General features: G+C 41.4%; 1 protein-coding gene across 4 annotated transcripts; it reads right to left on the bottom strand.

The window, feature by feature from the left end:
• Window positions 1-319: 319 nt before the first annotated feature.
• rasgrp3 (RAS guanyl releasing protein 3 (calcium and DAG-regulated)) lies at window positions 320-21195 on the bottom strand. Of its 4 annotated transcripts, none has more exons than XM_028423013.1 (17): window positions 21129-21195; window positions 9529-9671; window positions 9123-9225; window positions 7866-7928; window positions 7548-7679; window positions 7328-7475; window positions 7075-7248; window positions 5294-5410; window positions 4706-4984; window positions 4450-4530; window positions 3594-3707; window positions 3372-3487; window positions 3001-3148; window positions 2830-2866; window positions 1568-1717; window positions 1121-1485; window positions 320-872 (listed from the first exon to the last, which is right to left on the bottom strand). In XM_028423013.1, exons 2-17 carry the CDS (start codon window positions 9596-9598, stop codon window positions 864-866), a joined length of 2106 nt encoding a protein of 701 aa, XP_028278814.1. In that variant the 5' UTR covers window positions 9599-9671; window positions 21129-21195; the 3' UTR covers window positions 320-863. The 4 variants fall into 4 exon arrangements, with proteins under 4 accessions (XP_028278814.1, XP_028278812.1, XP_028278813.1 ...); XM_028423011.1 differs by lacking the exon at window positions 21129-21195 and adding an exon at window positions 19560-19809; XM_028423012.1 differs by lacking the exon at window positions 21129-21195 and adding an exon at window positions 13606-13732.
• Between the last annotated feature and the right edge of the window lie 615 nt (window positions 21196-21810).

Genomic DNA, 21810 nt, shown 5'->3' with positions numbered 1-21810 from the left:
TTGTCTCTGTGTTGGACCCATCTGCTGCCGACTGTCTCATTATGTCACTTCCATCTGACATTGGAAACTCTATGAAGGCACCGTAGCCTCTTTTCTTTCGCCTGCTCTTTCAGCTGACTTGAACATCTTACACTTGGCTACTTAAAAAGTGGAAGAATAAACTGCACTTAATCCAAAATCCATTAAAACTATTCTCCATGTTAAAATGTTCAACTTTACAACAAGAAATAAATATGTTTAAAGCCGGAAGTGAAATAGTTCTTTGCCGAATATTTATACATGCTTCTAGACAGACAACCCCAAATATAATTGGTCAAAGTTTGCTAAAAACCACAATTAGTTTTTATTTAGGCATTACAAATGTTCATACATAAACCTAAATGACAATGCTACTCAGGTGAAGAAAAGCTTGTCTTGTTTTGTTTGTGTGGATAGAAACTGAGTGACTTCCTCCTGTAAGATAGATCCAGAGTTACCCACCCTGCAGGTGAAGATAGTGTTACAAAATCATCCTCACACAGCAGTGTGGACTGGGTTCCCTTTGATGCTTGTGTTTACTTTCCCTTTATTTCCAACTCCACATATAAATACCCCCACTTCGCCATATCAGCTGCCTCCTTTTCGACCGTTGATGTTGTACAGTGTACGTCCTGAACATCTTCCTGCAGAGATTCCCAGGATGGAGATCTTCCTGTGGCTTTTAGTCCACTGAGCTTCTCTCTCTGATTGCACCTCCATGATGAAGTTCAGAGAGGACATGATAACTCTAGGTCACTAAAGGGCGGCCTCAGGCAGCCCAGCACCTTACCCAGTGACAGGAGCTTTCTGGACCCCCGAGACTGGTCCTCACTACCATGACCAAGTCAGCTCTCCTGGGTGAAAACAAAGAGAGAAAAATTACATCTTCTGGTTTTAATATTTTGTCCACCTAAGCTGCATTTCCACCACAGGAACCATCCAGGTGAGGACCTGGAACCTTCTGACCACCTCAGTTGCCACACACACATTTCAAGCTGAGGCTAGTGCTGATGAGTTAGGATCATATTACTGCAGCAGAAATACACCTTTGGTGGACCCACTTTTTTCAGAGGTATGTTCAGACAGCCATCTGTTCCGTTACCTTGCCTCTGTGTGTGACCCCGTTCTGTACCACGTCTGGCTTCTCCTGGGAGTCCTTGCTGCTCCAGGAGGAAACCGCCTGATGCTGTCCTTCGTTCTGGTTTTCCCAGTGGGCAAAACCTTTGTTTTTAGACGTCTTCCTGTGAGTCCTGTATTTCATTTTAGGGAAGGTGTGGGAGCCGCTGTCTGAGCCCCCCCAGCTGTGCTCGGGCCACAGAGGCTCCGTCTGGGTGGCCTGGCTGGTGGTGGCCCTCTGCAGGCGCACTGAGATCCTCTGGGCTGAGCCAGTCATTAGAGTGATGGACTGAGTGTCCACAGCTGGACCTGCAGACGGGACAGCCGGGAACTCAAACACCTCGTCCTCATCTGAAGGAGGGGACAAAGGATCCGTGAAGCCTGGTGTGTTGGATATAACTCACTCGTACATGTGTGTTTGTAGGTGAATGACCTTTACAGGCGGGCAGCGCAGGGCTGCTGGGCAGCGAGCTGTGGGTCATTCTGGCTGGAGAAACGCTGCCCAGAGATCCAGAGCGAATCAGCTTCCTGCAGGCCAGGACCAGCAGCTCCCTGCACTGTTTGTGACAGTTAACACCGCAGTCTGAAAAGACAAGGAAGACATGTTTACCTATAACAAGTTATATAGTGACCTCTTTGGGTTGTAACAAGTAATACATATTCCACCTTTAGCAGCAATAAACTGAAATAACACTTTCCTGTATGACTTTTTATCAGTCTGTTAAGTCATTGTGGAGGAACTTTGGTCCATTCTTCTGGTTTTGGGCATTCATTTAGGCACAGCATTTCAATGGGGTTGATGTCTGGACTTTGACTAAACTATTCCAGAACCTTGATTCTTCCTGTATTCTCATTTCTGACACTCTTAATTAGTGTCTTTAAGCAGGGTAGGGACAACAATTCTTGTTCTTGTCTCTCTGACTGTACAGATCATTTCCTGTTTCTACTCAGCTGTGCCTGTGCACCCACGTTGGAAACAATGGAGGACCAGACGTGCATCCCTTCGGCCTCTTACATATTTCCAATTTCTTTCTGCAAGACACGGCCACCGTAGGTTCCCTCTTTCTTGTGTCTGCTCTGCCCTAATGTCTCCACCTGTGCCTCATTACCCACGAGTGTGTTAAGTCTGAGTGATCTCCATGTGTTTTTGTCAGTTCATCTCCATTGCACCATGTTCCAGCACATAGTTCCACTTTTAGCTTTTATAAAAATACTATTTTATAACTATAAGGGGCATCACACACCACCTTAGGCGGTGCTAACTGGACACATTCAATGAGCAGCAGCAAAACCCTATCTGAGGATATCTTAAAGGGAAGGCTGCTGTTGCAAGCAGCTGTAATCCGAACTGATCTATCAGCATCCATTAGCAAAATCAAGCTTTTTAAGGTTATATTCTGATAGGAAATCAATTCATTCATAAAGAACTATCTTAGCCAATATCAGTCCAATAGCATAGATAGGAAGTGGACAAGCTTTCCTTTGAATAAATTGTTTGAATAAATTGTTCCTGTTTATTACTGTAACCATGACAACATAATATTAACCTGTTAGCACGGCTTAACAGTTTATCAGTAGCAAAGCTTCTGCTACTCCGATGACTTACTGTATATCAGGCCATAAAATAAGCGCATGATGACGCAGTGTTACATTTGAATGCCCCGTGTTTCATGCATCATTTAGGAATCCAGTTACCTTTGCATTTGTAGCCCTGTTTGATGATCCCCCAGAGCTGCAGGGACACAGACGGCAGGAGAGAGAAATACAAAAACAACATCAGGGCAACATTTTATGTGTTTCATTATTCACAACCTTTCCTGCAACCCCGTGTGTGTGTATATAGAACATGTGGTTAGAGGTACATACGAATCCTGCGCAGTGTTCACAGAAGGTGGGCTTCAGGTACGTCATCTCCTGAAAGTTGTGGATGAATCCTGGTCCCATCTTACACTGCAGCAGCGGGTTGGCACGGAGGAAATACGCTATCATCTCATCCTTGCTGATCAGTCCGTCTCTGAGTGGGACATATGTGAAGAAGCTGATTCAGCAGAAATTCCTCATACACACTTTAGTCATGTGATAAGTTATCCATTTGCTGTACCATGTAGATTATTGTGTATGTATAGAGAAGACACACTGTACACATTAAAGTACAAATTTACCTTAAATTAAACACATGACAAAAATGCCACAACACATTTTAAACTGTGAATATGTAGCTAATGTTTGAGACTTACTGATCTTTATCCAAAACGCAGAAGGAATCAAGGAAGGGGAAGTTAGCGGCGATGCTCTCAAAGTCTTCTTGAGAAATGTAACCATCGTGATCATGGTCGTAATTCCTGAACACAGACTTCTCAAAAGCACACAGAACACTGATTAATATTAAAATGTCACCCACACAACATCCGCCCATTTTTGATCTGTACAGTGAGGAGAAATGGAGATGTTCAACTCACATCCACCACCTTCCTTATGTGTTTATTGACCACAGAGGGGTCTGGTTTGGTGGTGACACCAGAGGCCCAGTCCAGTGGGGCCAGGGGCTTGCTGGGAGTTGTAGGAGAGGTAGGCTGTGAAAAAGGAGACACAGGAGTGAGCTCAAAGTTGGTTCTCATGGACGAGTAAAAAACCATGTGTTGTGATATTTTCTTGGTTAAAACCCTTTTAAAGATCTCAACTGGGGTGGTCTCATTCTCACTGTCACCTACAGGCCTTTTAAAAAAAGCACGGTAGTTGTTTTGTTGTAGTCTTTCTGGTTTATTCAAAATCTTTAGTTATTTTAAAATTTGTTGTTCTTGTATTTTCTGTTTTAATTTGAAAGTCTTGTCCTCCTTGTGTATCTTCATCTGTTTGACTTCCTAGAGTTTTCCCTCCTTGGTGATTGCCTGTCCCGCCCTGATGTGTTTCACCTGTGTCTTGTTATCATGCGTATTAAAGTCTTGTGATGCACTTTACGTTTCCTTTTGTGTCATGGGTTTAACTTTAGTTTTTTTCTTTAAGATTAAGACAAAGACTAAGATTTACTTTATTAATCCTGTGGGGAAATTAAATTGTAGTAGCAGCATATCAAAGAACAATAAATACAATAAAGCCAAGCATAAACTCTTATATACACATACACGCACAAGGTGTTTAGTTTAGTTGTTTAGTTCTTTAGTTTAAACCATTTTTTTATTTATTTTTGCTTTTCAGGCAGCACCCAAATAGTGAGAAAGTGGAAGTAAATGGAATTTGTGTGCGCAACTGATGTCCGTAATATGTGATGGTGTGTGAGGATACAGCAGTGAGAACGTGTTGTGGGCTGAAACTCACCAATGATTTGGGGTTGCGTGGCTCCCTCAGTAAAGACAGCTCATAAATCTCATCTTCTGTGTAATAAAGGTCTAAAGAAAGCTGAAAAATACAAGAAAATACAAGATGTAGTAATTCATGTAACAAAATAGATGGTGAAGTATTTCAGTCTGTTTCTTTGTGGAACCACAAAAAATAAGTAAAAGGTTGTGTAGAAAATAACATTCCTCATCTAGTCGAGCTGTAAGCAGATCTCCCGCCTGTATTAACCCCTCACCGTTAGCAGGTAGATGAGGTCCATGTTGGGTTCCAGCTGAGCCACTGCACTCTGCAGTGACACCAGCTCATTGAAGGTCATATAGAGCTGATGCATCTTCACCAGGTTCACCATGTTGGTGTCCCCTACCCAGTCTGGAAAAACCACGTGCACTGCGATCAGGTCCTTGAGGTGCACACCCAGGATGGGGATCTTGAAGCCCCGGCACTCATTGAAGGCCTTCCGGTAGCAGGAGTAGTTGTTGTTGGAAGAGACCAGCTCTGTCATCTCGCTCCAGATCTGTGGCAGGAAGTGACAAATGTTTAGATTGGGCTCTTGTTGAAGTTGCACCCTGGATTTCACATGTGATGTGTGATGATCTAAAAGATCATTGCAAACATGTAAAGAATGCCATAATATTTCTTTAGTGCCTGTGACATCTAGTGGCTTCTTGAAGGACTGCATTGACTGATTTTTGTGTTTCCATAAATGTTGTTGTCTCGTTTATAAATATGTTTTTTAATAAAAAATATAATATAATAAAAAAATATAATATAATATTCTATATTTAAGTAAAATGTTCTATAATAAAACATAACACTGACTCACTCTTACAACCTCTGGTGTCAGGTAAGAATGAGTCTCCTTTAGTCGGGAGATGGAGCTGTGGCTCAGCCCCCCCACCACTGCCATCAAGGTGTTGAAGTTCTGCAGCTGCAGCAGTTTCTGATGACACAGAGGGATGTGTTTAAAGTGAGCGGTGCTGCAATATAGCGCTGTACACAATAATACTGTTATGACTATTTAGAAATAATAATAATAATGGCTTTTATAATAATAACTAAGATGTTACTTTAATAACATTGTGTGAAATGCACCAATGACCTTTATTGAATCCACTGACTCCGTTTCATGATCTTACAGTGTTTCTGATTGAATGTGTAGCAGGTTAAATAGGCCCAAAGCTTCTAAATACATTGTAATGGAATAAATAATCAAATAGATCGAGATAGGAAAAAGATATGATCATAATGACCCAATATATTAGTAAGTCCAAAGCCTTATGAATTGGTTACTAGCTCTAGTTAGCTCAGTAATGATTTTGGGGCTTTTATTTTGAAAATCATGTGTGTGGGTGGACTGGAAACATCCTTGCTATAATACATTTAATGCATTTATTTTGAAAATCTCTGTGCCTCTCACTTCTTGTAATTGCTTATTTTGAAAAGCTTTGTGTGGGCAGTTGTGCATGTTTTTGTGTCCATATGTATATATCTCTGTCTGACCATTAAATAGTAATGGTAACAAACTTTTTAAAATAAGTAGTGAGTTAAATCCAACATCCAATCAGCACACTTCCTATCTGGCCTAAGCTTTTAGATGAGTTATTATCTGCTATATGAACACTTTGATTGATACTCATCATACTATAATGGGTCATGTGACCTGTGCAGTACACTGTAAAAGCTTCCATCAATGATGCTGTCTGCAGACAGTCTCCATGATGACAGTGTATCAGTAGGACACTCCTTCAGTACAAATGGACAGATAATGGAGGGACTCTCTTACAGTGGAGAAGTCCAGTGTAATTGCCAATAATATATAAAAACCCATCATGAATATTGATGAGGTATCCTTGCTGATGGACTAAGTGCAACATGAAAGAAACACTTAAAAAATGACATCTTTACATATGCATATTCCTGTTTTATTCAGTGATAAGGGTTTGTCAAATGCAGCAGCCTGGTTTTAAATCATGTGACCAGCATGCAGAACGTCAATCTGGACTGTCCTGAGAGCTCACTGAATGAAACAGGAAGTTTATAGAGGGGGGAGTGCAATGTCATATTTAGACAAATCAGACTTCTGTCCTTACACCTGAATCTGTTTAGATAGCAGAGGGCAATACTAAGCAAATACTAAGTCGTCTCTTCCATAGTATTTATTTTGGTGAGCTGCAGCAGGTGCTGGGAGTGGACGTCCCAACAAATTCAGCCCAAGAAAAATACAAAAAAAAAACCCAAGAGCTACATATCAGAGCCTACAGACCTCACTGAGCATGCCCAGGGTTAATGTGACAGCACAGTTAGAAGAAGACTGAACAAGTACAGTTTGTTGAAGGGTTACCAGGAGAAAGACTCTTCTGTCTAAAAAGCACATGGAAGCAGGACTGAGGTTCACTAAACTGCATCTGAACAAAGAACAACACTTGTGGAACAATGTCCTATGGACACATGGGACCAGAGTGGAGTTGTTTGGTCTTAATGTTCACCACCATGTCTGCTGGAAACCAAACATCTCTCTGTGACACATCTGGAACTGATATTAATGAGTCTGGACCACTAAAACTGTGACTGGGTTTAGACAAAGCCTTTATGATGTTGTCTTACCTGAGCCACATGGATGTATTTGGTGATGACCTCTGCGCGGGTCTGAGGTGTTAGCTTGCTCAGCACCATCAGCTGGACCCACTGCGAGACTCCGTTGAACAGGGCGATGGAGCGTTCCAGGGTCGGGTTGTCCACCAGGTAGCCATGGATCACATAGCTCTGGTAATCAGTGAACTGGGGAGGAAACCGAAATCTATCCTTAGATCTGAAGCTTTTAGTTTTAATGTCAGTGAAATGTAATCAGTAGACGTACAGATATCCTCCGGATGGACTTGAACTCCAGGAAAGTGAGATGCTCGGCCAGCTCCATGGGCTCTAGGTGGTCAAACAGCAGCGATGCTTTGCCTTTTTTGGCCTGCTTCTTTCTCTGGGTCAACTTCCGCATCCAGTCATAGGACGGACTGCAAGAAGAAACAATTAGCAACAGCCTGCAGTCACACACAGGGTCTTTTCAGCTGTGCTGGACGACTTACATGGTTGATATATCGATGAGCTTGAAATGCTCCTCACAGCCAAGCTGAGCCGCCACATGTCTGAACTCCTCTGTGATCCTGATCAGACCCAGGTCCAGGTTGAACTCTGCAGGGAACGTCACTATCCAGTACCTGACAGAAGGCACAGAGGCACAATTAACACAATCTGAACATGACCACTGTGAATCACATCCCTGTAATGATGTATGATGCAGGGAGCCTCTGATTTGTTTACAGCTTGGAAATGTGGGATTTCCCCAACCTAAACCTAACAAATATGTCTGAGATGAGGTGAAATTAGGTGAAGATAGACCTTACCTCATTAAATAACAGATCTTCAGCCTGGTCCTCTGATAGTTGTCTCCTTTGCAGTCACGGTACGTGAAGCTGAGTTAAGGACTTTTGTAACATCTGACAAATGTTATACTGTAAATCAGATTAAAGAGGTTTGTGGAGAGATGTGAATGTGTGGGAGGGGGGAGCAGCATCTACAGTGTACATGTACCACAGAGGAATGTAGATTTAAACTTGATTTATGCTGCTGTGTTAAATCTGACGTACGCCTCTCCAGATATATGACTATAGCACAAAATGTACCAGCTGCGACTGCTACTCTTCATTTTCTCCTTCACATCTGCTGCCGCTGAACTGAGCAGATTGCTGTTTATGTGTGGAGATGTATCTACCAGCATGCACATGTTTTATCAGTGGTCAGACAAGCACATAAAATTACCCAGCACATCCACGTTGCTCTACCTCCAACACGATCTGCTCAGTTTTCCTCACTATGCCTGATGTGTTACCAGGAAACAAACAGTGGACAATTGTTCTGTATAAAAATGGAGTAGAGGCTAGAGCTGTCACCATGGTAACTGAAACCCAAACAAGATGGCTTTTAATTACCATGTTCTAAAATTAACTCTGTGATTTCATCCCTAAACCTAAGTGTGGAATTCTATGATTAAATCCACCTTAATCTATCTTTGTCATTAGAATTGACAATGGCTGTGTAAGCGGGGTCTGGCAGGTCCCCTTCGGGGACTGTCAATGCAAATTTACATTGCCGCTGCTGTAGTTGAAGGTTTTTTCAGCCCACAGGGGGCCTCCCAACTGCCCTGGGGCAGTAACCTCAGGGCCGGAACCTTGATGTGATGAGTTTGGTGTAAGAATGTGCTGTTTCTGCTATAAAAACACAGGTGTTGACTCTTCATCCACTCTCTAATACTCATAGCGATAGGTCACTTTTGGTCATTTTATGACAATAACTAGATCTACCCTACACTCACAGAAAGTTCTTAATTGTGGCACCCGATGCAAACACATTTATATCTGTTGAAGACAGCTTGTGAGTCTGACAAACACAACACACCACTTACTGGGCAGGACATTGATCCTGAACAAGATCAATACTACTCATTCTACATCATCATACAGGGCTGTGAGGAGACAATCAGGAGCCATCAATAAAACAGACTGATCACTGTGCCATTAACCGAAGACAAGATTTAGGTAGGACAGTGTGCATCTCAAAACGTAGCCGAATCTCTGCAGCAGAGGTTTCGCCAGATGGGATATATCATCAGCAGTTTTCCCGCCAGTTCAGAGGATGTAACATACCAGCGATGCATCAGCAGCAGGTTGCGAGGAAGCAGGTTTCCTTGCAGCTCGCCATTGTCATCTGTGAAAAGAAATTAGTATATTTCCAGCACTAGTTAACATGGCCATTTATTACTGCATGCGCTTTGTTGGGACACAACAGTCGCTGCTCTAGCTACTCACTGGAGCATCAAACATTACTTCACATAAAGTAGTCCCAACATAATACAACACTATCTCCTGTTTAGTAAAAAAATTAAAGGATGAAGTCATACAGTTTTGAGTAGCTTGCTGTTTGCCTTTCAGGTTATGTTCCTAATTTAAATGAATGACACCACAGTGAACGTGGGACCTCTGGGCCCTCCAGATGGTCTGTGTCACTCACCAAATGCATGAATGCATTCATTTAAAAGAGCATCGAGAGATGCTGCCTTCCCCAGTGTGGATGATCCCATGATGCCCCAGCTGGAGGGGAGAGAACAGATGTCAGCACGTCCTGCTCACAGCTCTGGACCAATCAGGGTTTTCCTGGGAGCGGCAGAGAGTCAGAGTCATCAGTCAGAACGCATTTTATCACACAGCAATAAAACAAGTAGAAATGCATGACACTGGATTTCTGATCTCATGTGATGATACTGTGTAACTCATCTTGACCTATTTTGATGATGATAACAATGATGATATCGATCTAATTCTACCAGTGGAGTAAAATGTTGCCTGTCTACACATCTAGTTGGCACAGATTAATCCAACATTCTTTCCAGTATACAGAAATAATCCAGCTCTTTAGCTTTTAAATTTTCCCGTGTGTTTACTAGCTGAACATAGCTGTTGTCAGCAGAGACTGTAACATGTGTTTTTGTCCTTTTGTACCAGAAGCCCTCTCTTTTGTGTTTGTGAAGCACTGGATAATTCTCAGTTGTGTTTTTTGTGGACACCAGGCAGCCAAAGACACAAGGATACACAGGTTAGCTGGTCAGAAATGTATCATTGTATGTCATCAGCATAGAAGTATTAAACAGATGTCCCATCTGTAAGTTTCCTGTACATTAATGAGTGAAAACCTTAACAATTGACATCTTTGAGATCCATCCTAACCATATATTCCATTTGATCTATCTTACATAGATAACTTTGGCTTTTTTAGATATTTTGATGGGCTTTCCAATGGTACTTGAATGCAACATGTGGAAAAAATGACCTGGTGCTTTATCACACCCACTTTAAATCACTACAACAAAATCCAAAATCCCAAGAGTTTTTGCACTTTTTAGTGGAACTACAATGATCTGTCAATGAAATACAACTATCAATGAGTCACTTGTAATCAGAAGTCACTTGACAAAAAATCCAGTGGCTGATCTGAAGAGTTTCTACAGTTAATGTTATTGAAGAAGAGGTTCCAATTCAGTTTGTTTTTTATCATTTATGAGCATTTGAAGGATAGGAATGTCTAAAATAAACTGTGAGTAGATTTTGGTACCATCCCCAATAACTCATAAAGAGCATTTTATCACCTGAACAAAACAATATGACATCATACTTCCAGACAGGGGCGCTGATTGATGTTTCTGCTGGTGGGTTTGCAGGGATCCTTGCTATTTTGACACACACACACACACACAGTGTACACACTGTCCGGGTTATTGGATATTTTTGGTATTTTTATAACTTATTTGTCCATTTTGTTAATTAAATCAAGCACTATGCTAGTTTTATCAGCAGGCTGCCATCCAGTCTTTTTGGCAGCTTACCTAACATCACAATACAATACGTTGATAGGTGGGGGGGGGTTCATTAGCAAAACAATAACAAGTGTAGGCTGGCACACATGTTTACAGCCTGGTGCACAGAATGGTTTTGAGTCATGTTGAGTCATTTTCCTAGTTTTCAGTTTCTTTGCTCTGTTTTGGTTCACTTCCTTGAGTTCGGTCTGTTTAACTTCCTCTTGGGTTTCCCTCCTGGTTGGTTACCTGCCCCGCCCTGATTCTTCTCATCTATGTCTTGTTGACCTTGTGTATCTTTGTGTTTTGTCTGTCAGCTCATGCTTCCAGTGTATCTAGTGTTGTGTGGGTTATGTTTTATTTCCTTTTAGCTTTTGTTTTATACTTTGTCAGTTATGGTACCTTTTTTGTTGTTAGTTTGCCTTTTGGGGTTTTTGCCTTTATTTTCAATAAGGCTCACTTTTTGCTGGATATTTGTGTTGAGTTGTTTTTGTTTGCTTTTTTCCCTGAACTGAAAGCCAGATAACAGATTAGTTAACAGGGTTTACTTTATAAATATCCATGAGTTTAGGCAGACACAATCAACATAGCGGCAGCCTCCTACACAGACTGCTGCCAGTGATGCCAGTGGTATATAAGCACTTCTGATTCCCTTGTTCTCAAAGGGTTTGTTTTTTTCAAAAGATCTTTTGGTTGAGATGCTTTAATAATACAACCAAATACACTAGTAAACCTCTTAAATCTTCTACCTGCCCTAAAAAAGAAAAAATGCTAACAAATGCTAAATAGGACTACAAACAACATCAAAGTTCAGAGCAGGGGATTTTAGAGTGATGTAAGAATTACATGGCCATGTTGTAGCTGGTTTTAAGCATTACAGTTGTTTTTATTTTTTAACTTTTTAAAAAAAATATTTTATTTTTAATATTTTATTTGCATATATACACAGTGAACATGAGTACATCCTGGGTGTCACAGTTAAAGTCATAGAGACCCCGCGCCACTGGCCCAATGTTGGAGGGTCCACTCGTAACCATTTTTTGGTTATGGCTTTTCTACTACTTGCCAAAAGTAACTTCAATAAATATTTGTCCTTCAGTAGGACTGTTTCCAGCATTCTGCCGAGATATATAGTAACAAAAGAGTCAACTAAATGCAGACCCATTAATTTATTTATCTTGGTTGCCACCTCCCACATTATATATATTAGTAGTTTTGTATATAGAAAAAAATTGTATCATAAGTGTGTGTGTGTGTGCATGTATCCATCACCCTCCTGTGGTTATATCCATATAGTGTAGTGTAAATCTGTGATTCTAGGCCAGACTGGTCACCATGGTAACCGCAAATATCAGATAAAGACGGAATAAGTTTGCCTCGTAACCTTTTCCTAAACCTAACCAAGTAATTTTAATCTAAAAAATGTCTGCCTACCTTAACTCCACCCACACTCCACCTCTTACCAGCTGAAGCCTTCTACACAAAAACACTCCACAGGTGAGAGCACAGAGGATGTTTCCATCTTTTCATATACTTCCATTCATCGTCTGTTTATTTGCTGTGGATGTTTAGTAGTCTAGAAAGGATGACTTTTATAATGCTGTGTGTACTGTAGCACCACCACACACTGCATAAAATGTAAAAAACAAAACATGCATAATTTCATTAGGGGGACATAAAAAGTCAACAAAATACCAGAGTTAATTTAATTCAATAAAAACAAGAGGTGTTGCTGATCCATTTGAATAACAGCGTGTTCATATTACATAACACTGCTGTTTGTCTGCTAGAAGAAAGCCTTTATTTATCATAACTTTGCTCATCAGTGCAAAACAGCACGTCAACAGCAGCAACAACAAGAGCGATGAGAAGTTTTGTACATCAGAGGCAGCCTTACATAACCCTGTCCATCCATCTGAGGAGAAAGAGCGTGACTAACTCAGTCACTTCTCTCTGCCAGTGCCTCTAAATCCTGCAGCCAAACTTCAGCTCTGACCCTCTATTCTGTCTCACAGCCTCACATTCACACAGTGTCCACAGACCAGCTCCTCACAGTCAGACAACACACATTTTGTCACGTTTCTTGAGTGAGTCACACTCCATTGTTGGTCTTGGTCGCTGCTTGTGCTAAGAAGCAACGCAAACATCCTCTGACGTGCAAGTCCAAGAGTAAATGACACACTAAACAGATGCATTGATAAAAGAAGTGAGGACACACGCTGCAGACGGCGTGACGCACAGCCTGACGCCTCACACACAACAAACGGGCCGTTCTGAAAGTCTCTGTCACTTTGTCTGCGTGGACACCATCGGCTGCTTTCACGACGCGGCACAAACATCAATTCATGACATGACAATCACCATGGAGACGGCCGCATAAACAAACTTGTGTTCTGGTTTCACAGCTCGTCAGCACATGTTACAGTCAGCTGTGCCCTTTAGCATGACTTGTGCTTTTCTGCCTCCACAATGGGTCACTGTGTCTCTGACTGGATGCATAGTTTGCACAGTGGCGTTCACTCAGAAGTAGGAGCACACACAAATAAACACACAAAAAGTACAAAGGTGAAGGTGTGAATGGTGTATCTACACACACACACACTCATACAGTGTCTTACACACACACAAACTGTACATCTGACTTCTGACTCTGACCTTGTTTCTTCACTTTCTTAAATCTTCTTCAGTCAAAACTACACATTCTCTGACGTCTATATTCACAAAGAATCAGTTCTTACCCCTCAAACAGGCGTCTTTCAGCCGGCATCCAGGCTGAGGATCAGTCACTGCGCTGCCACAACTAACTGCTGCTGCTAGATGCTGCAGGCTGCTGCTGGCTACTGTCAGGCACACAGAGCCTCCCATGGTGGAACGGATACTACGCTATGACCTTCTCCTCCGCCTCCTCCTCCTCCTCTTGTTGGTAAACACAGCAGCCTGGAGCAGCAGCAGTCTGCCATGTGACCTCACACACACACACACAGGTCTACTATATTTATTAGAGGCTGTCAGTGCTAGTGCTGGATTTAATCTCATATGCTTAACTACAAACTAGCACAAAAATGAGAAAGTGTTTGAAAATTCCATAATATATTTGCACCTACATATATGTCTGATCAGCTACACTTTTAATCCACGGATCAATAGTGGCTTCATATGGAAGGATCAATTGAACACCACAAACTGCAGTTCCTCAATTGTCCACTTGAGGCTACCTCTAACAGTGAGCCAATCCCAATAGAGCTACATGTTAAAGTGTCCAACACTCCAGCACAAATCACCAGCCTGGCACAAAATATATAGATATATAAAGACAATATTTCCATTTGTATGACTGTATAGGAGGTGATAATTATATTACCAACTTTCATGTTTCTATCTCTTCCTGTGACATAGCCTGATCTGATTGCCGATTGGCTGAGAGACATCCACATGGATCTACAACTCCTGTTTTATATTTTCAGCTGTATAAGACAACAACAACATCATCCTTCTCCTCATTCAGACCAGCCTGTAAATCAGTCTGTGAGGAGCTGCTGGTGATGTAGTGGAAGCAGAAATGCTGAGCGGTCCGTGGGGACTGGATGTGATGTTCAGAGCTGATTAGACAGGTCGGACTCAGTGTGTGCTGCTGCAGACAGATGCTCCGTCGACCTTGGGTTCAGACAGCTGGCAGTGCAGTGTAAGCAGATGGTGCGTGTGAGGGTGTATGTCTGTGTGTGTGTCCACAGCCGCTCACTGCCCTGTTTAATACTAGTACATGGCTCCCTCAGTCTGCTTAGTCCCACCTGCTGTGCTTCTTTGGCTTCTAGTGATACAAATGAATAGATTAGAAACTGGAACTGCTGCTCTCTGCTGGTCCGGCTTCTTTGATTTAAACTAACTTAAATATTGATATTAAACTGCTTTATTTACACTGACTTGAGGTTAGGAGATGATATGGCCCCTATAGGGGTGTCAGGAATCACATTTCATTTCAAGTTTATCATATATTATGGAGTCCATGAGAAATGAAGAAAACAACCTTTATTTATTTTATTATTTTTGCAAGATCCTGAGAAACTTTTGTGAGGTCTCACAAAACTTACTTACTGACCCAGAAGTATATCATGATCTCACAAAAGTTTTGCAAGATCTTGCAAAAGTATCTCAGGATCGTTTAAAAAAGAATGGTTTTTCATGTCTCGTGGGGGGCTCTGTAATATATGATGTCACTGATTGAAAAGTTAAAAATTGATCTCACATGCTATATTATGTCCATTGACAAAGATTCAAACTACCACATAAAAACTTGTATAAAGTATCCCCTAGAGCTCCATGTTGAAATGTCCAACTTACAGAAATAAACACGATTAAAGCCTGGAACAGGTACATGACTACCGGTTCATAACAACTGTGTGGGAGATTTCATATAAAACACAGCTCCACCTCCACGGTTTAGATGAAACAGAAGTTTAACTGGGACTCAGGTGCTTACTCAATGACAAAATTCTGCAGCTATTGTTATAAATTCCTATAGATTTATAACAACATCTGTGTTAAAACTGGCCGATTGAATGTATTTGTAAGCAGCGTGTCTGTCAGAATACATCACGGAGTGCACATCCTGCAAACATCCTGAGATAATGCACACACGTAAATGATGATGTTATTGCACAGGCCTTGAGAGAAGTGTTATATAAGCTGCTCTAACCTTGCATTTATGTCCACGCTGTTCCAGGAGAGACCATAAATAATTGATAAATAACTGTTTGACATGTCTCAGGTTGGGAATTCAATGAATGTTAGCTGGCTCAATGTAACCCGGCTGGCTGGCTTTGGTTGTTTCACAGAATGAATCATTTGCAAACAGCATGGTAGACACATCACATGTAGCATGCTGAGCTTAGCCACGCAGCTCTAAATTTAGTGACACTGCATAGAACTGTTTAGAAATTAATGTCTAAAAATTTTAAATCACATATCACTGAGGTGACCAAACAGACTCTGGGAACATCAGAGACAGACTGAATATTTCCCTCTCTTGATATTACATGCAACGTAATGCAGCCACAGGCACTGTGCCATTAGTGCTAACATTTGCATATGATGCCTTCCAACAGACAGCTAACAAGCGAACAGCACCCTGCAGAGTGCGCGGTCTCGGGATAAATTATGGCAGCTCAACAATGCCCAACTTCATCAGGCACCCCAACAAGCACAAGGATAGCTTAGTCTATCTTTGGTTAGCTTAAAGGGAAACTCTGTCCCGTATGGACAGATAACCGCTAGCAGTGGTGGTTCTACATTGAAGTAGTCCTCGGGCAAGACCCCCTTTGAGCGCCCCCAAATCCCCATGGCCCAAAAACGTGCGTGTGGTTTAAAGACCTTGTATTAATGGTATGAGCGCTCACTCTTTCGATCATTCACGCTACTATACACAAACACGCAGTGTTTCACTATCAGGAGAGAGTGAGACCTCCCTCGTTCACGCTCTGTCCGTTCCATTCGAAGACCCAGAGGTGAGCTGTCCCCCTGAGCCCCTCTCCGCTTCTCACACAGCTTCTGTGTACGGACCCCTCTCAGCAAGCAGGGGCGCCTGCAGGGGGCACTAATTTGCCAATTTCCCACACAGTGATATGATCGATAATATAATATAGAAACCTGCTTAGCCATGCAGTGCTCGTGCCGCCCCTCATGTGATGCTGCCTGGTTCGCCCATGCCAAAAACTGCCACTGACCGCTACCAACCTAATTAAAGCACAGCTGTAGGCTAAACAGACTAAATACAGTTTTATTCGATTATTTATGAGTCAATTACATGTTATTTGTCTTCATTAGTAGGAAGCAGTCAATGTTACACGCTAGCTAACATATATGGTCACAAGTACTCTTCTTGCATTTGGGGAACAATGTTACTGTATAATAACAGATGATGGTACAGGATGCAATCTAAAGGTAGCACCAGCCAAAAATGCTGCGTAATGCGTAATAAAGTATAAGTCGCATTTTTAGGGGAAATTTTACCAAATCCGAGACCATCTCTCCATCTCACTTCAAATCACTAAATCCATTGAATTCTTTATCCTCGGTGTCACTTCTAAACAACTCCTCCAACTCAGGAGGTAGACAAGCCTAGAGGGCCCTCTAGTGGCTGTCAGTGTGAAAAATAACAAACATGTGACATTATATATTTTAATATATAAGTCACACACCTAGCCAAAGGATGAAAACAACTGCAACTTATAGTCCGGATAATATGGTAGTTGAGTTTTGCTTTGGAAATAATGGCGTCCTGTTCTTTGGTGCCGGCAGTTTTATTTGTTTTCATTGTAAATGTCAACATAATGCAAAGTGTTCCATAAAAACAAGTGTCCTCACATGAAGAGGCAGTAATTGCCCATCAGTTTATCAGCCTGTGAATCAGTGCTCTGTGAGAGGCTGAGCAGAGTGCAGAGCAGATCAGAATCCACACTCAGACAGCAAAGGGAAGGAAAATGGATGCCCTGTGTGCATCCTTATCACTGTGAAATGAAAAAAAAATTAATCGCTAGTACTTCGGTTTAGCAAATGAAGACAAAGAGCGTCCTCCAGTTCCATTTAGGTAAACGTACAACAAAGTGCCCTTCCACTGCCTAAATGTCAAGTGACTCTGAGAAGAGCAGCACAGAGGTACAGTACGCACCGCTCTGTCATGTGCTGTGTTGTTCCCCCGATCCTGCGTGTCATAAAAATATCAATGTTTCACATTTCATTCAAAAGACTAAACATAGTCCGTTTACCATTTTGTCGTCTCACTACTGTGTGACAGCTGTTTTCCTCCGTGTTTGATCCAAAAGCGTGTCAGCAGCTGAGATAAAGTTACCCTACTTTTTATTTATGTGCATGTCCACATAAATAAATCCAAAGATCAGAGCTGACGGTGTTTGTCACCGTGACCTGCGGATGACACATCAGATGTACCTCGCTGTCTCCGGCCCAACATGCCGGATCTCACAAGCACACAGGCCTGACTGCCACATAGTGACAGAGATGTTCATTTTTTCCAAGTCCCAGTCAAGTCTCAAGTCTCAAATGAGAAACTCAAATGAAGATTCTCTCATTACTCCCAGGGAGACGGTGAAATACGGTAAATGGGTCAGGGTGGACCCTATAGTGAGTCAATCCCCTATCATACTTAACTGTATTATACTTAATAGGTTGAAATCATAGACTGTATCACAGACATTATGTTTTGGCCACACTTTTGGGGAGCTGTCATGTCCTCCAAGTCTATATTTACATTTAGTGGCAGTGTGCCAGAAGAGCGCTATATTCTATGTGGTGACTTGGTTTTGTGACAGAGCGTGGGGGAAAGTGTCGCCCTGCAGCAGGCGCTGGAGGTTATTCAATAAACCCAGAGGTAAAAGCACTGACAACCTGCAGCCTTTTGGAATTATGAATACATGAATTCATAATCTCACAGGAGGCCGAGTCAGATTACCATCAATCTGTCCATGTGCAGTTACTCAGGTGACAGCCAATGAAAAAATTATTCTGATGAGGTGAGGCGTGCGTCAGCCTTGCTGCTGCTCTTTGTGAATGTATTCAACTGCAGCAGGCTGCTGAAACCAGCAAAGCAAGAAGGAGAGCACAGCAGAGAGAGGGAGAGATAGAGTTACTGAACTCTACTTTAGGCTCTAATCCCTCTGATTTGTATCATTGTTGTTTGTCCCACAGACATTTGCAGCATTGTGTGATGTTGGTTTAAAAAAGGGAGTCCCACATGGTTCAATACTGGGTCCCATCTAGTTCACAATTACTATAAATAATGTAAGATGCGATTTATATATTTACTGATTCATAGGGAACTATTTTCTTTAACACTGGTGTAAGAATACAGCGTTAATGTGACACATCATCTAGTTGTTTAGTGCTATGGTAAGAGAAACTGGGTGAAACTAAGTTGAGGTTATGGACGCAGCCAGAACACCACCGTCTGACACAGCTTTATTAAGCTAACAATATGTTCAAGTGAGAGCAGCCAGCAACAGCTACACCCTTAAAATATCATTCTGTTACTCCCGTATTAGTGCAGATAAACAAACAGAAACACTTTGTAATTTAAAAATAAGTGTTTGAAGTTATTATATATTATTATTATATATTATATTAGATCCTTTAGAACTTAAGATATTGTGGACTAAAATCTGCACTCACAATGGACACAGCATTTTTCAAGCTATAGTTTATATAAGTAGCTGGACTAAAAATGTGAAGTTTGAGCTTAAAAACATCATCATCAGCATGAATGAGTCGCACCAAAAACTACAGCGGACACTTGTTTTGGCATTAGTATGTACTCTGTGTGTATTCATCCCTTTGTCTGGTTAAGCGCTAACAAGGCTTCTCTTCCTGCTGTCAGAAGGTCAGTGTGGTGTTTTCTTTTCATGTGTATGGGTGGAATGTGTCTGTGTGCGCATACGGACATCTGATCGAGGCTTTCACACAGAAAAAATGCTCAATAAACAGCATATGACTTCATCACTGTTTGTGGCGGGGCAGCTAAGGCACTGAGTCTGAATGTTTGTCACTCTTATTTCACTTTCCAAAATAACATTAACAACACCACTGTCAACAATCTGTAACTATCACAAGCTCCAAGAAGAACACGTGTCTAATTCTCACATGCTCAGCCTGCATCACATGAGAAGACTCTACATATGCACCTTACCTCATTTGTGTGTGTCAGTCCACCCGGGATCAGCCTTTGAGACACATCTATAAACAGATCCACCTTTTTGTCCCTTTCAATTCTGAACGAAAATCCACCTGTCTGCTCCTAACAGCAGCACAGCTCTCCAGCCATCAGCCCTGGATGGAAGTTTTTTTTCTTTTTTCTCCAAATGGCCCCTCTGTCTTTGTAAAGCTCTTTGTCTCTCTCGGCCCTCTGCAGTAACGCTGTGTGTTCAGCCAGCACTGATCCCACTGTGACTTTGTTTGTCTAAATGGCCACTAGACTTCCTCCAATTCTTTCCCAACTTAGTTTTCCTGCCTGTGTTGGTTGGCCTGGGTTAAAAATAGGCTCCACACAAGGTAAAAAAAAAAAAAAAACAGCAGGAAATGGATCACAATATGCTTGTGCGTTTGTTTCTGTCTGTCTTCCTGAGTCAGATTACGCAAACATCATCATCATCATCATCATCATCATCATCAACATAATTTTGTCCAGCAAATGTCTAGTGAGTTGCCATGATTTCTGAGTGATATCTGACAAGCAGGACGGAGTTAAAAATACGTGTGTGTGTGTGTGTGTGTGTGTGTGTGTGTGTGTTGTTGCTGTGTACTTGTGCAGGAGGGTCAACCCATCCCTGTATTCCACTCTAATGACGTACACATTGTTTTGTCTCCCTGGGCTTCTAAAAATGTCTGCCCAAACAAAAGCACTGGCTGCACATCCTGCTGCCTGGCTGGACAAAAAGAATTCAACTCCAGCTTTTATTGTCTCAAACTTAATTTCTGTAAGGGGCTGTACCACGAGGGACACGGGAATTAGTGTGTCATTTAGAGCGGGGACAAACGCAAGACAAAAGAGAAGTGATTAAAGTATCATTTCCTGGTATTAAAATAGTCCTATAACTTTAGTTCATTGCAGCGTCTCTGATTGGTGACATCACATTTTATTATTATTAATAATAATAACAATACATATTTAAAAAGCAATGCTCACATTTTTCTATACATCTATATGTATACAATTTAGGAGACTATTTGCATGTTCTCTTCTGCACCATTAACTGTTTAATTGCTGTTGCTCAATGAAAACATGTCTGATCACTGTTAAATAAATGCTGAGCACAATGCATGAAAGTACTGTATAATTGCACTGTGGGATACAATAAGTCCACTATATGGAGAATAATGATTATCACTACACACTATAGTGAAGAGTGGGTAGACACAGCCAAAAACTCTGTTACCACTGAAAATGGACACAATCCAACCAGAACTGCTGCTGCCACTGCAGTGTTAAATAAATAACAAAATAATAAAAATACAAATAATTTAAAAATAAATTAAAATATCAATTGAACTAAAATACTACAAATAATACTAATAATAACAACCATTGAACTCTCTGATTCAGAGCTAAGACTAACACAACAATCAACAAGCACTATGAGTCAAACAAGTTTAACAATGCTACAGGTTTTTTTGTCAACTGAGACATGATTCTACCCACTACAGCTGGACAGAGTGGTACAACTTGATACAAAGAGACAATGTTAAAAGATGCACCTACCTTATGAGACAAAGAGACAATCATCAAAACCAGGTGACCTCTGACACTGTATTTACCTACTGTATCCTCATCAGAGTAAGGAGCAACACACAGAAACTTAAAGTGCTGTGGTGAACTCAGCAGGACCTCCCACAAACACACACACACAGGCTATAAATAGATCCAGAGTTTACTGGAAACAAAGGTTGGAGTGCTGGACAGCACTGCAAATATCACTGAGTAGCCTTTTTACAGATAGGGACAGAGTGGAGGAGCAGACTGAGGCTGCTGAGGGGCAGTGAACACATTCTTATGTAACTGATTCAACAGCTCACAGCTAAAATGCAGAGCACCTAGTCAAAAGTAGACCTGTCATATACAGTGCATGTGATATGATATGATATGATGTGATATGATGACGTGACAAATGACATGATATGATATGACATGATACATGATGACGTGACATATGATATATGTTATGACATGACATGGTATATGATACGATGACAGGACATATCATATCATATGTCACATCATCATATCATATATGATGTTATGTCATACATATATCCCATATATCCCCATTTTTTACCTGAAATCTTGAACTTCATTGCAACACACACCTGTGATGAAGCGACACCTCAATTCCGTGAAGGGACACACACCACACTGTAAGCTGGTCCTGTCCTGTGAATGACAA

This window comes from Parambassis ranga, chromosome 15 (assembly GCF_900634625.1).
Source record: "Parambassis ranga chromosome 15, fParRan2.1, whole genome shotgun sequence".
NCBI classification, from domain to species: Eukaryota; Metazoa; Chordata; class Actinopteri; family Ambassidae; genus Parambassis; species Parambassis ranga.
This window is presented reverse-complemented; position numbering and strand designations above follow the sequence as displayed.

Coding starts and splice junctions, on each gene's coding strand:
- rasgrp3 (XM_028423013.1), bottom strand. CDS start 9,598: ATGGGATCATCCACACTGGGGAAGGCAGCATCTCTCGATGCTCTTTTA. Junction 3,488..3,593: donor ACATAAGGAAGGTGGTGGAT/GTGAGTTGAACA, acceptor GCTTTTGAGAAG/TCTGTGTTCAGGAATTACGA. Junction 1,486..1,567: donor TGCGCTGCCCGCCTGTAAAG/GTCATTCACCTA, acceptor CCCCTCCTTCAG/ATGAGGACGAGGTGTTTGAG.